Raw genomic sequence first — 14,742 nt, forward strand, 5'->3', positions numbered from 1 at the left:
TATAGCTAAAAGTATTGTCTACAAGTTTTGTTGATTTATTTTTTTTCGTTAACAGGCTCAGAAAAAAGTTATGTGCAAATATATTCTGAAATACTATTTTAAAAACTGATTTTTTTCCTTTACTAATAAATTGTAGAGATTGTATAGCTTTTCTCGCAAAAATGAAAGAATACAATTTTCTAGAATGACTAATTAAAAACTAAACAAAAAATAAATAATCTGATTTTATAAAACCGTTAAGGAGATATTAGCGTATTCCGAAAGGCTTTTAAAAATATATTCAAGAGGGGGTGGGGAAGGAAGCACAAGGGGGAAAGTCGGGGACTTTTGTAAAAATACATGTCTAAAGGTCTTCTAACATCTGTGAAAAATTTAGCTTCCGGGGAATTAGTTCCGACACAAAACCTTCATTGACTGGGCTATTAGGAGTATTGTTGAAATAAATGTTTTAAATGATCCACAAAACTTGCCATGTTGGTATTGAATATGTCAACATCACCCAAGTAATGATATCCCATGGTGTGAAGTCGTTGTAACGGAGAGTGGGCAATGTAGTTACGCTTATGTGTGGTGCTGTAGAATATTATATTTTGTCGTGTTGTTACTGAGGGTGTATGTATGTTTATACGTTGCAGGAGTTCACAACAGTCGAATTTAGAGTTAAGTATTTTGAATAAGAACGTTAAATCGTTTATTTTACGTCTATCTTCAAATGTATGTATTTTTAGATTATTTAATAAGAAATTGTATTTTCAGTCTTCGACAGGGATATTTAATTTAAAATTTATAAAACGTAGAAATTTTTTTTGTATTCGCTCAATGTTGCTAATGTGAATTTCGAAAGATGGAGACCAAACTACTGAGTTATATTCAATTAGACTTCTTACCAGAATTGAAATGGTGTTATTATCGTCTATTAATTCTAGGTTTGTTACTAGTTTAATAAAATTACACATCAAATTTTTAGATACGTTTTTAAAATAATACATCAAACAATCATATATTATGTTATGTATTCATAATATCTAAACTATAAAAACAAATTTAAGAAGATGATAATGCTGATAAATCTAAAAGAAAAAATAAATCGAACAAGACACAGAAAATAAAGCAACTGAGAATAGAACCCAGGATCTCTCTCTATCTTGCTGCTGCTCAAACATTGTGACCTGATATTTTTACATCATGTTCAATTTTTTCTTCAGAGTCCCAACTGCTCCCAACCGTCTGGAGCCAGTGAGACTATGGCATCTCTAATTGGGGTATGTTGTGAAGCTGAAGGTAGGGGGAATTGAAGTAGATGGGAAAGAGGAAGGTTGGGAAGTACCTGGCTATTCATATCTCGTCATCAAACACGGCTAAACCCATTTCAAGCAACTTTTTCTGAATGGTGGTCTTACACCAGGGCTATACTGAGAGTATCTTTCATTAAGAAACGTGATACGAATATATTATTTGAAATGAGTAAAATAAAACAATTTCATCAAATAAAATTCACTTGCGCAGTTTGATAGTCAAGAGCCTTACCCTTCGACTACGGAGGATTCCAATAAAATAACCGTCAATGATTAAATATTACATTGACTGGTATGACTTTCAAAATTTATTCTAATAAAATAACCGTAAATGATTCAATAATACATTGACTGGTATAACCTTCGAAAGTTATTCCAATAAAATAACCGTCAATGATTAAATATTACATTGACTGGTATAACCTTCAAAAGTTATTCCAATAAAATAACCGTAAATGTTGAAATATTACATTGACTGTTATAACTTTCAAAAGTTGTTCCAATAAAATAACCGTCAATGATTAAATATTACATTGACTGGTATAACCTTCAAATTTATTCCAATAAAATAACCGTCAATGATTAAAATTACATTGACTGGTATAAAACCTTCAAAAGTTATTCCAATACAATAAAATATAAATTCATCGATTGTTTTAAGCTGTTTCGATATTAAATATAAAATTGCAGAGCTCAGTACTCAAATTGTATATTCAATATTGTTTTTGTTATTCGATTACTTTTTGTGGAAACTCAGGCGAAGCCGGGTTGTAAAGCTAGCGTGACGATATAGATAATTTGTATATCTATGAAGTAAGGTATATTGTAAAACAAACAAAAACTATTGGCATTTCATCGTAATAAGATGCAGCGTAGTGATTAATTGATTATATCAATTATAATATCATCATATTAATTTATGAGCTAACAATTCTAACTCAGTACTATTTTTTTCTATCAAATGAGGTTGTGTTCAGTAATAATTTATTATTCATCACAATTAGAACCATACTTCGATAATCTCACCGCCCAGACAATGGGGCGTCCTTCGTAGCCAGTGACCCAGATTCTGGCAGCACAATATCCGATAAAAAGAAACTGCACGCAGCGGCAATGGAGGGGAGTTGGTGTCACATTATCTGCTGATGATGGTTGTTGAAGAGGTTTTAATAGTCCCAGCCGACAGGAATAAATCAATTCTACTGTTGTTTACATCGAATCTGTAATCGTAAATCTGCTGAAAGATGGTGGATCGTTTCTATTTGTATCACCGGAGGATGCACAGAAAAATCTAACTGATAGAGGCATTGGAGGGGAGTTGTTGAAGAGGTTTTAATAGTCCCAGCCGACTGGAATAATTCAATTCTACTGTTGTTTACATCAAATCCGTAATCGTAAATCTGCTGAAAGATGCTGGATCGTTTCTATTTGTATCTCCGGAGGATGCACAGAAAAAACAAACTGAAAAAAAAATTAATAAGAATATCTTCAAATTATTCGCTTTCCAGTTAAAAGCAGGATTCACGGCCCTCAACTAATGAATTGATAGGTTTCTTGATAAACTATTGGTTCATAATAATCCTAACATTTTCGTATGTCGTCATAATATATTATTAAGACCATCGCAGGTGTATGAAAACGTGTTTCGATATTACTAAGACTTTACTACGCGTTTATCAGGAAGCGGCCTGCAGTCTCCAAAGCAGTCTTGTTTTTAACCGGATTACCGAAATTTCAAGAGATTTTTAATAAATTAGCTGTAACGTGTTCTATTACACGTATATGAAATGTAAATCAAATCCACAATAAAATACGACAGTAAAGAGCTCATTCAATTGGTTTTTAATAAATCACGGGAAAAAGTGGAATGAAGGAACAGCCTACCTTAAATTCCCCAAAATCCCTGCAATAGGGCTGTCGACGAACTTGCACTGTTCACGGGGTGAAATTTCCTCCGAAACGAGATAATCTTTAATATGATTTTGATATTTGCAAACCGAGCACAAAGCATGTGAATAATACAACGAGGACACTACGATTGCACCTTCTTGCTATACGACACGAATTCGAATGTTGTACTTGCGACAATTTACAATGCAACAAATCATCTTCTTCTTTTCAAGTATGGGTAAGGTTGTTTTTAAGGAAGGAAATGGATAGTACGTATGATAGTAGGTATATGATAGGAAAAATGGTAGATATTATCCAAAACTGTTTCAATACTAAATATTAGCAATACTTATTTTTCTTCGTGTATGTAGAAATAATATTCTTCTTTTTCTAGTCCTAAATACATGACAAGAAATTTCAGTTTGGGTCGTAGATTCATTCTCCCTTGCAAAATTTTTATATGTTTTTGTACAAGAGTCCCAACTGCTCCCAACTGTCCGGAGCCAGTGAGACTAAGGCATTCCAAATCGGAGTACCTATTTCGTAACGTTGTGAGGCTGAAGGAAGTGGGAGAAGATGGGAAAAGGTTTGGAATTACTTGGAAAATACTTTAACACGGTTAAAGGCATTTCATACAAAATTTCCATTTTGAATGGTTGTTTCTCATTCTGAAAGTTTTGAAAATATTTTTCGATCAGGGTATTTTTAAGGACACACAGTCGATATTACCCATCTATCGACCGATTTTTTTTTCAATTATTACCTTAAATTTTGACTCGAAAACGAAATTGCAAATAAAAAAGTTGTACCACAAAAATGACTCTGAATGTGAGTTTTTAATTTCCGGAAACATTTTATAGTTTTATTTCTTTAAACAATGTTTTAAATTAAAATAATTCCTCTTATAATTAAAAAACTTAGTAAATGCACGCAAGTGGGTTTCGACCACTTTAATTAATAAAAAAATATATTATATGTCGATGAAAATCTTACTACAGACCGCTGTTGTAGACCCGCAAATGTATTTTTTTTTATTCTATGCATTATTTATTTATTTTTTATAAATCTGAAAACACATAATATCTCAGTGACTTTCTCGGAGAATCGAGATTGTTATAATACATAGAATTACTTGAACAAATATTTTAAAAAGTTTGTAATGTATATGAGATTATAATGCTTGCTGGTATCTTTGTCTCAAATCTAGGAGAAATGAGGTCCTTACAGTAAAACATTAAAAATTATAAACTATTTTATTAACAGCCCATACCTCCTGGAATGCTATAAATTGTTCATACGGAACAACCACCGCCAGGGTCGACATCAAGTTTAGCTCTTTAATCCACGTGGCAGAATGGACGTTCTGGTCCAGCATAGTATGAGATATTTTATACTCGGGAGATATTTTCAATTTGTATGGATATTTTAGGCGAGTAATTAATACTTATAATACTTTGTTATCCTTGTTCTATGCATAAAAACCTTGTCATATAAACATTATTATATCATTAAAAAAATAATTACATAAAGACATTAACTTCACCCGTCGATGTTCTTAACAAACTGAAAATGAATACGAACGGACTGTAAACGGTTACTTCTTGCTTGCAACCGATATTATTCTACCTCTGCTTTAAGTGTAACGCATGAACGGGATGTCCATGTACGGTTAACTGAGGGCGTAATCCTGCTACATGCCGAAGCGGGTTGAACTTGAATCGAACTGTAATGAAACCGGTTCATAAATGCGTGACCTGCACTGATAAAAGATACAATCTGCTATTCATCTCGTGATGAAATGAAAATAATTATAAGTGCAGCAGAAAATGCAAGTAAGATATATAGTATGTAAACCAAATAGTACATAGTACACTTCGCTTCAGTTTTATCCATTGACATTAAGAAATAAACTAAATGGAAACACTACAGAGCTGATTTATAAAACTATAGTTCCTCCACATTTAGATTATTGCTCTACTATGTTGTATTTGGCCAATGAAGGAAACTTGAACAAGCTAGATCTTATACCGCATTGAGCTATGAGATGTATACTAGGAAAAGGAAAATACGCAAGCATAGATCAAATGAGAGAACAGCTAAATTGGATTTCTATAAAAAAGAGACTATTATTTAATGTGTTAATTTTTGTACATAAAATCATGAACAACCAAATTCCAAAATATTTTAAGGATGAAATTGTTTTTAATAGAGATGTTCATAATTACGAAAACAGAAATGTAAATAGGATTAGATTGCCACATTTGAAAAAAACAAAATCACAGAACTGCCTAATGTACAACGGACTAAAAATGTATGATGAAATGCCTGAAAGTCTGAAGAATGAAGGAAGAATGAATGTATTTAAAAAGAAATGTTATATTTATTATAAAAATATGTAAAATTACAAAATGAAATATGATCTTGTTTATATTAGTTTATATTCAAATGTATAAACTAACTCAATAAATAATAAAAAAATAAAAAATTCAAATTAATGGACTTGCCCTAACATGAAATCTGAGTATCATTTCGACGAGTTAAAGGCAAACCACGTGACCATATTTTTGGCACCAGGAGTTCGAGAATGCCTTGAATAAACTATGACATCAATGGTGTATTGACCACCAAAGAGCGTACTTTAAAATAACAGACCATGCGTAAAAATCAAATTCGCCAAATAAGTAAATTTCTGCCCAGGATCTGAATACTCGTTCCGCCTGGCGTAGCCACACTAAAATTAAGTGAATTTTTCATTTATTAATCATTAATTTTCAGTCATATAACCAAGATATAAATTATGGAAATAATCCCAAACTTTTATTTTCCCGATTTGGGATATGCAGTTAAGTTTTTTACGCAGCCAGCAATTTATGCATTATTGTAAAAAGGACAAGTAATTCGTAAGCAGATTTTTAATTTTCAAAGACCAAATGGTGATATTATAATGCAAGTTGCCTGTATACTGTCAGATTAATTTATTGTCAAATCATTGAAACGGTCGGTACGGTCACGCCGCCTCCCGCGGTCATCGCCAGCTGTTTTGTTTCGGTTTCCTTGATTGGCTCGTCTATGGCTAAATCAAAAAATTTTAATTGAACAATTTTAAAAATTTGCAAGAAATACCTATGTCAAAATAATGACTATTTATTTAATAAAAAAATCATGTTCCAAAGTTTCATATATCACAAGAGAAGTTATATTGACATCTGAAAATAGTTGCGTTTACCTAAATAATCCGGACAAAAACAGTGCACATTTATGATGATATGATCACCGTTCATTGTAACTGGTTTTAACAAAAATATTTTCAGCCATATAGCATTTACACAGTGCATAATTTATTAAAATTTTCGGCGAAAATCAAACACGCCACCTCCAAGAAAGCTATTTTTTCAATTGTTTCTGGCTTTCACTCTTCAAGATGTTCTAGGAAATTATTTCAAATTAAGGAGAGAGGGAAGATGAATTTACAAATCAATTTTGTTGAAATGGGCAATTTTTTAAATAATATGGAAGATTGGAGTCGAATTCAGGCTTAGAAAACATGAGATGTTGAATGGAGGGGATGCAATTTTAGATAAGGCTTGATAGAAGAGAGGTTATTTGTTTAGAGAGGGAATGCAACAAAATATGTGATCTGAAATTCCAAAATCTAGACCACAGAACGTATAATCTGGGGAGACAAGCACGTGAATTTTAAAAAGATGAGAAAGAACGGATGGAATGTCCAATCCTCATTCGAATAAGTGAGGAAATTTCTTTTTGGAGATATGGGGGTGTTGTTGAAACCACGATTTTGACGTGATAGTCCTATGTATAGAGGTAGAGGCCTCCTTGGATTGACTAACAATGTGCCAATACTCTGACCAAATATTGCAGAATCTATCTTTGAGGATGGAAAAATGTCGGATAGGGGAATGTGGTTTACGAGGGAAACGATGGGGTTGAAAGCTTCTTGTTTTTCCAAGAAATCCGCAATTATCATTTATTATCAATTATCAATCATTACCAACGATGCCAACATGTCAAGGAATCCAAATAAGAGTTATGATTTTTCCAGGGCTTTGAAAGGAGGCTATCAACACTCGAATAAGTTATTCAAAGGATCATCAGGATGAAAAATTAAATTTAAAGATAGATTTATTATAAAAATAGATTTATGTTTTTGGGGGGAGTTGAGATAATCAGAGAGAATAAAAGAATGTTCAATATATTTTTTTTATATATTTGAGAGGTTTAATTATTGCAATGCACTAGGCTGAAAATTTGGGAAAATGGTTTGAAATATTTTTTCATTAGAATTATTATGGTAAACGTTAATGCCTATATCAGAGTAAGGATGGTCTGGAGGTTTGGAGCCAACAGTAAATAAAAGAATAAAGTTGTGCCATTTAAATTAAATAATGTAATTGAAGATATTATTGAGAGTACTAGCTATTGAAGGCTATTGAACTTCAAAAATATATGTGGATCCCAATATATATAAATTCAGCCTGCGTATGTTTGTGCTCGCACAGGTCGAAAAATAGTAATAGTTAACGGATATCGCGAAAAATTTCAAAGTCTGTTCTTATTAGTGTCAGGACTCGTTTGAATTTCAGAAAAAGTCGGGGACTTATCTCTGCACCGTAATGAGATATGAGGTCGAATTACAGCCAAAAAAAGATGTAACGTAGTTTATTAACAGTAAGTATTGTGGTGTATAGTAGTGAATGGTGGAAAAAGTCGGAGACGCTCGAGAAAGACACTAGAAAAAGCGAAGCATTGCGGGTTCCACTAGTATTTTATAATTTTCCATAAGTTTGACGGTCAATATTTCCATTCTGTACCAGCTTTTCATCACTTATCGTTACAAGGTTAAGTATTTGGTGATAATGGAAGAATTCAAGTGTACCAATACAACGTTGGACATATTGGAGATTTGCACGATAGCCTCATTTTAATGGTGTAATATGTAAATCTTGAGTAATTAAATTGCGTTTGATTGCTTATAATAATATGATTTAAATCAAATTACTTATTTTTTACACATTACAACTTCATCAAAATCAAAATAATCGACATGTTTCAAAACCAGCGGTTTTTGTCAGAAGAAATACGTTTATTCTGATGAAGAAACCATTAGTTTTGAAACATGTGAATTATTATATTATTTTGATTAAATACTGATGTATTAATTTTTTTTAAATTTTATTTAAATAAAAATAAAGCCACAAAATGAAGTTGTAATTATTTAGAAATAATAATATAGTTTGCAAGCGTCAGATTATTATTGTTTTAAAATCCACTCTCAGGTTTCTACATTGCAAATAATATGCCGCCATGTGCACCTAACCAGCTTGTCCAAGAAAATACAATCATTACATCTCCTTAAATACGGTAATTAATTGAATTTATTATGCACATCTCCATTTACAATCTTCAAAGCAGTTTTTTTATGGTATAAAACTATCAATTATTGTTTTATTATTATTGTTTTATTATGATTCATTTTCTACCTCTAAAGAATTTCTGAATTAAAATGACTGAGGAATTTGTAGTTTGACTCTTTTACAAAATGAATACACATCATTCAACATTACATTTAATTTTATCAGATTCAGATTTTAGTATTATAAAGCATTATATTACATAATTTTCGTCTAAATATGTATTCTGAAGGTCTGGCACAGCGAAATCGATAACTTTACATTATCGGATCGATAGCGGTAACTACCGTTGATTTTATGTCGATTTCCCGAGGACGGTCGCGCTGTTGATAACCAGACTGATATTTATAATGCAAATTGACACGCTGGCGTATCTGACTATGAAATCCCTTAATATCAGACGGCTACATAAAAGTTAAAAATACTAATAAATTAACCACGTCCAACTTCAATATACATTGAAACGTCTATAGTTATGACTAACATCTTTTGTTTCTCCAAGTTGGAACGTAATCAATTGAGCGCGTCTTAGATGAATTAATTAAGTCTATGGATCGTGCATACGATTTCTTTCAATTCTAAGAGCTTACTTAGATTAGCTCCATTCACTAATAAACCAGTTATTTTGCAGAATGACCGTCAGTATCCAAAAATTTGACATATTACACACAAAAGTGCATATTAACAAGTCATCCGATACCTTGGAGGCCGCATTAAAGCAGCAGCTTTTGTCTACCTGCTGACGGAATTATATTCTGACCGTGCTCGCAAATATCGCTAACTGACATATATGACGGATTTCGTCAATATCATATTGACATGGGGCTATATCAATCATCCGTGCTAGATCTTATCGATTTTTTGCACAAAATATTTCATTCGCACAAATAATGTTTTTATCGAATAGGTATTATATTTTTATTTTTTATTTATTTATTGATTTTATTGTAGTAATTTGTACATTTAAGTTTTCAAATGACTAGTTAATTTGTTACATATAAATATACTGTGTTTTTTTTCTTGCTTGATGTGGCTCCTACACAACATCTTGAACTTTTCAATTGGGGCAGACTTAAGGTTTTCCGGCAGCGTGTTATAGTATTTCATCCCTTTATATAATATACTATTCTGGGTATTCGCTTTGTCCTTCTTTGGTAGCCTGATTTCATTGAACGTCCTAGTTTTATGTTTGTGTATGTTTTTGTTGTATGCAATTTTATTTGAAAAATATTTGGGTAGCAGGTTGTTTACTATTTTGTGTAAAAATATCATCGTGTTCAAGGTCAACATCTGTTTCACCGTTAGCCAATTTAGTTCATTTAACATTTTATTTACTTTTGAATATCTATTTCGTCTGAGTATTGTTCTCATTGCCCTATTTTGGAGAATTCGAAATTTATTTTGCTCTCGGTCGTTACACAGGAAAAGAAGTAATTAAAATGTGGAGCAATAATGGAGTTATAAATGGTGATTGCAGTTTTTTCGGACAGTTTTTGGCGAATTCTTCCCAAAAAAGATATCTTTTTTCCAATTTTCTTTTGAGTGGCACATTTTGTATGGAGAAAAAAAATTGTAGGCTACAATGTAAAGAAATAGCATTTTTAAAGCAGGCCTACGATTTATTTGTTTAATAATTACAGTCCCTGACATATTTTATATTCCTTATAATACATATTTATCTATCATCAACGACTAAACGACAGTGAAATCTAAAGAAACAAAAATCATTAAATTTTAATAACTACAGAATAATTGTGGGCAAATGCAGCGTGGTGCAATCTAACGACAAAAAATAAGTAGGTACAAGCAATCAGAGATGTTGGTCCCATTCGACCACACATCGTGTGAACTATTCGATTGCACATTGATAGACACTGTCACATTCGAATTCTTAAAAACATTGTTCAAATGTTTGTAAACGTATACGGGCTATTGTGGGTAGGATTTATAAAATTGCATGCCTATTATAGTACGTTAAAGTGAATCTACTTATCTGAATCCATTATCTGATATGGAATTACTTCTTGGGTACATTCTTGTAAAAATAATATAAGTTACATCCAAATATTACAAAACTCTTTGTAATAAACAAATAGTTAAACCATAAATATACTAATGCACACAGAAACAACATTAAATTGATAAACAAGTCTCTGAATGTTGTAGCTAAGGAATATTATTGTAAAATATTGTAAGTCAACATCTCATATTGTCTGATTCCTTGTATGGAGAACGAGTTAATCATATACAATACACAAGATTCACTCAAAATGAAGGTTTGGTGGTTCCAAAATGTACCAATAAATACGGTGAAAGAACCCTGAACTATATTGTACCCAAAATTTTTAATAAACTATCAGTGGCGTTAAAAAATAATAGCATTTGCACTGCTTAGGTCAAATACAACCTAAAAAAATTGCTATTATATACAGATGATTTACATACTACCCTATCAGAATTCACATTGAAACTTATTTTTTATTAATAACCTTCTGTACCTACTTACATCTATGAAACTATTGATGTGACTGTTTATTTGTACTTGGTAGTTATATAATGCTAATACTGCTATTTATGTATTTATTTTTATACTATTCAGTTAATTTAACACATTGTTTGGAGCGTGTAAATAACCCCAACAAAAAACGGGCTTTATACCCAAAGAAATTATAACTTACAAAATATTCTCACCTCAAAGATTAAGGTCAAAAATAGCCTAAACGTATAATAAAAACGTGCAATAACCTGTTGTAGATCCCTTCCTGTAATCGTAAGATTTCGTCTGGCCCATTCAATATGCGCAGGAGATTATTCTCTATCAGGCGGCACGTTAATCAATTGTTGACGAGAAGAAAATGATTCAAACTTGTAGAGGCCAAACATTTTCCAAATTTCAAACAAGAGTAAGTGACAATAGACACCGAAAAAATACAATGAAAATTAGTTCTATTTTTGAAGCATAAACTAAAACCATTTGCCGTGCATTCGGGTAAGTACCAGATTAGTGCACATTATAAATACAGAGAGGCATGAAACAAAATCTTTTAGGTACTTATTTAAAAATATTAGGAAATTATAAACTAACCGAAACAAAAATGAATTATATTATGGTGCCTAACCACACATCGATTAATTGTTAAACAATTATTAGCATCATTATTATTGTACATATCTACCGTTTGAAAATGTACCATTTTATTACATAAATTTTTGTCGATATGTGCCTGCTAATAACTTACGTGAGTAGTTTAGTAGTTTTGAATATTAATAAATAAATAGATAAAAAATATTAACAAGTGGACTCTTTGGTATTGTTTTTTTGTTTACTTTTTGTTACTCCGACGTTCAACGGTTCAATGTCTGCGGTTATAGGTACTCATCTAAGATTATATGACACTTTATTCACATGAAGGGCCCAAATTTTCTTTATAAAACCATAATTCTTTCAAAATCATCATTTGAAATATCGATTTAATCACTGACATCAGAAATATAACTGCAAAAAACAAAAGATGATGCTACGTTGTTTATTTTGTGTTTTTTAAATGTTAATAAAAATTTTAGATATACACAGGAAAATATTGGCTGAATTTACCCAATAGTATGACATTCCTTCCAGACAGAGGCGACAAATAATTGAATTTTTATGGTACTTGGAAGCGGTGTTTTACGCTTTTTAATTTGTGTTTGACCAAAAATTTATAAAAGTATTTAATTCACGTAATATTTTAAAAAATATTCACATCTATTAAAATCACAAACATACAAATTGTATGAAAAAAAACTAACCCTCACAACTCGCACCGCTAGGAGGCGCTAGTGTAGCATACTACCAGCAGTGCTGTCTGAATTTACCTTTAATGGGAAATTTCAGAAATTGTTGGAATTGTCTCTATTATGTATTTGTTGGAAGCGCTTTTAACTTTCTGTATTTAAATAGGTATTTTTTAAATTTGGTTTATCAGTCGTAAGTAATAGTAAGTTGATACATCATTACAAATAATAGGTTAATCAAAGACAAAACATTCGTTCATGTTAATTATTATAAGTGATTGACTCTTACCTTCACAATTTACCAACACCAATTCTGAAACCACATTACATTTCTGAAAAGATGATATATTTTGGTCGTGCGTCTAACACTCAATTAAAAATTTCAATTAAAGTGCTAATACTGTGAAGGTATTTATTACCTGTAGTAAGCAATGATAAATAGTAAAAGCCTAGCTGAGTGTAAAACAAATAAAATAAAAGTGTAATATTGTTGCGTTATTGAAATAAAATCGTTGACCATAAGTTTATTATGGTTTTTGGGTAATTTCTGGTAATCCGTATGTAAATGATTTCTATCATGGTATAAACAACTAACGATTTCTATCATGGTACTAACAACTAATGATTTTTTTCTTCTTTTCAGAACTACTGCAGCCAGTTAGATTGGTCCTCCAAAAATCGACGTTCATGAAGAAAAAAAGTTCACGCAATCCAAAGATTCTTACTTTAAAAATAAAACATTACACTGCCATAGATAAAATTTATAAAGGAAAAAAGCATATAAATGCACTAGTCGTCAGTTCCAAATTTGACATTTGAAAACATTAAAAAAAATGAACTTCTTAGTGTTGCCATGTGTGTTATTACTGGCTGTGTGGGCGGGTGCCCAGGGGCAGGACGAGGCGGGAAATTTCTACGATTCCCGCTACGACTATTTGGACATCGATGCCATTCTGTCAAGCAAGCGACTGGTCAGGAACTACGTGGACTGCTTGCTTAATAAAAAGCCATGCTCACCAGAAGGAAAGGCCTTGAGACGTGAGTTGCTTGACTTTGTATTACAGTTTAGGTACCTACTAACCGCTAGGAATTATTTAGCACGTATAATTTATTTGCAGTGTGTAACTACCGTATTCCTTTGGTAAATGAGTAATACTATTGATTTAAGATATTCCTAGGAGTTAGGAAGATCGATTTTTCTGTTTTTTCTAGGTTTATGAATAAAAAAAAATAGCAAAAATTAGTTAAAGACATATTCTACTTGCAGTATTAGTTTGAAGGTGTATCACATGAAATCCCTACCCTGAAACTGAAACCGTATTATTTTTATGCTGTAACGTGTTTTTTTTTCAATTCCTCAAATGCTAATTACATTTCAAAATATTCAGCACACGATCTACAAGAATTTAAGCAACCGTCGATTATCTTTGTAATCAGTGGCCGATTATCCCAGACGAACTCTCTCTGCGTCATCTTTTCGTCGATTTATCTGACCAATACTTGCCAATTCCCAACATACGTCAATGAAAAATCGATGCTTGTATAGGTATCGTCCCAATCTTGTGTAATTTAAAATTCTTTTGTATTTCACGAATCGAACACCTTTCATAAGAGTTTCGAGAATATTTCGCAAGAATAGGCGATGTCGATGTCCGTGGAACTAAATTACTGGCAACTGGTACAGACTGTATTACACTCTTCTTAATTCACGACTGGTCTCAAATGCCATAATCTTGCAATCATTATTATTTGTAGACCTAATTAATTTGTTCATCGTTAAATATTATTAGTCAAGGTGAAAATATTATTTCTGAAATATATCAAAAACGGGTTAGATTAACTACAAAGAAAGATTTAATTTAATCAATTATAAACCTGTACTATAAAATAAACAATAAATGCAACCTTACCATAAAATCATGAAAATAATATTTTATGCATGTATTGTGTTTATAAACAGCTAAAACATTTAGGCTAGAAATAGTGTCAGGCCTATCGTCGGTCAACCGACGACGTAGCGCTGACGAGCAGAACCAATGGTCGTCGAAGTGCGTAGCGTCTCGCGTGGCACTACAACTCTTCATTCTTCATCTACACATTGCCGCAAGCTACCGACACGTCGCACTCTTTCTAGCCTCAAAATTTATCAGTAAATTTTTACACATATATTTTTTAAATTTATTTATTTGAGGAACATAAACAGTCTTAGTAATACAATATGTATAAGAGGATAACAAAAAACAGACCAATTATTAATGTTCACAGATAGATATTCAGAAACATAAAACTAACCTGTAAACTAAATTAAACTTACTGTAAAGTAATATTAAAATATTAGGTTAAATCAAACAGTC

General features: G+C 31.7%; 1 protein-coding gene across 2 annotated transcripts in view; it reads left to right on the forward strand.

Annotated features, from left to right (window-relative positions):
- Positions 1-14,742, forward strand: part of LOC149418413 (uncharacterized) — an 81,558-nt gene that overhangs the window by 14,741 nt on the left and 52,075 nt on the right. For both annotated transcript variants that reach the window (XM_089638751.1, XM_089638750.1), the window contains exon 2: positions 13,032-13,426. In XM_089638751.1, the coding sequence (XP_089494877.1) occupies positions 13,222-13,426 (205 nt within the window). In that variant the 5' untranslated portion in view covers positions 13,032-13,221. The remainder of the gene's footprint in view (positions 1-13,031; positions 13,427-14,742) is intronic.

The sequence above is a fragment of the Hesperophylax consimilis genome, chromosome 13, assembly GCF_061612785.1.
Source record: "Hesperophylax consimilis isolate HC1 chromosome 13, BYU_Hcon_1.0, whole genome shotgun sequence".
NCBI lineage: Eukaryota > Metazoa > Arthropoda > Insecta > Trichoptera > Limnephilidae > Hesperophylax > Hesperophylax consimilis.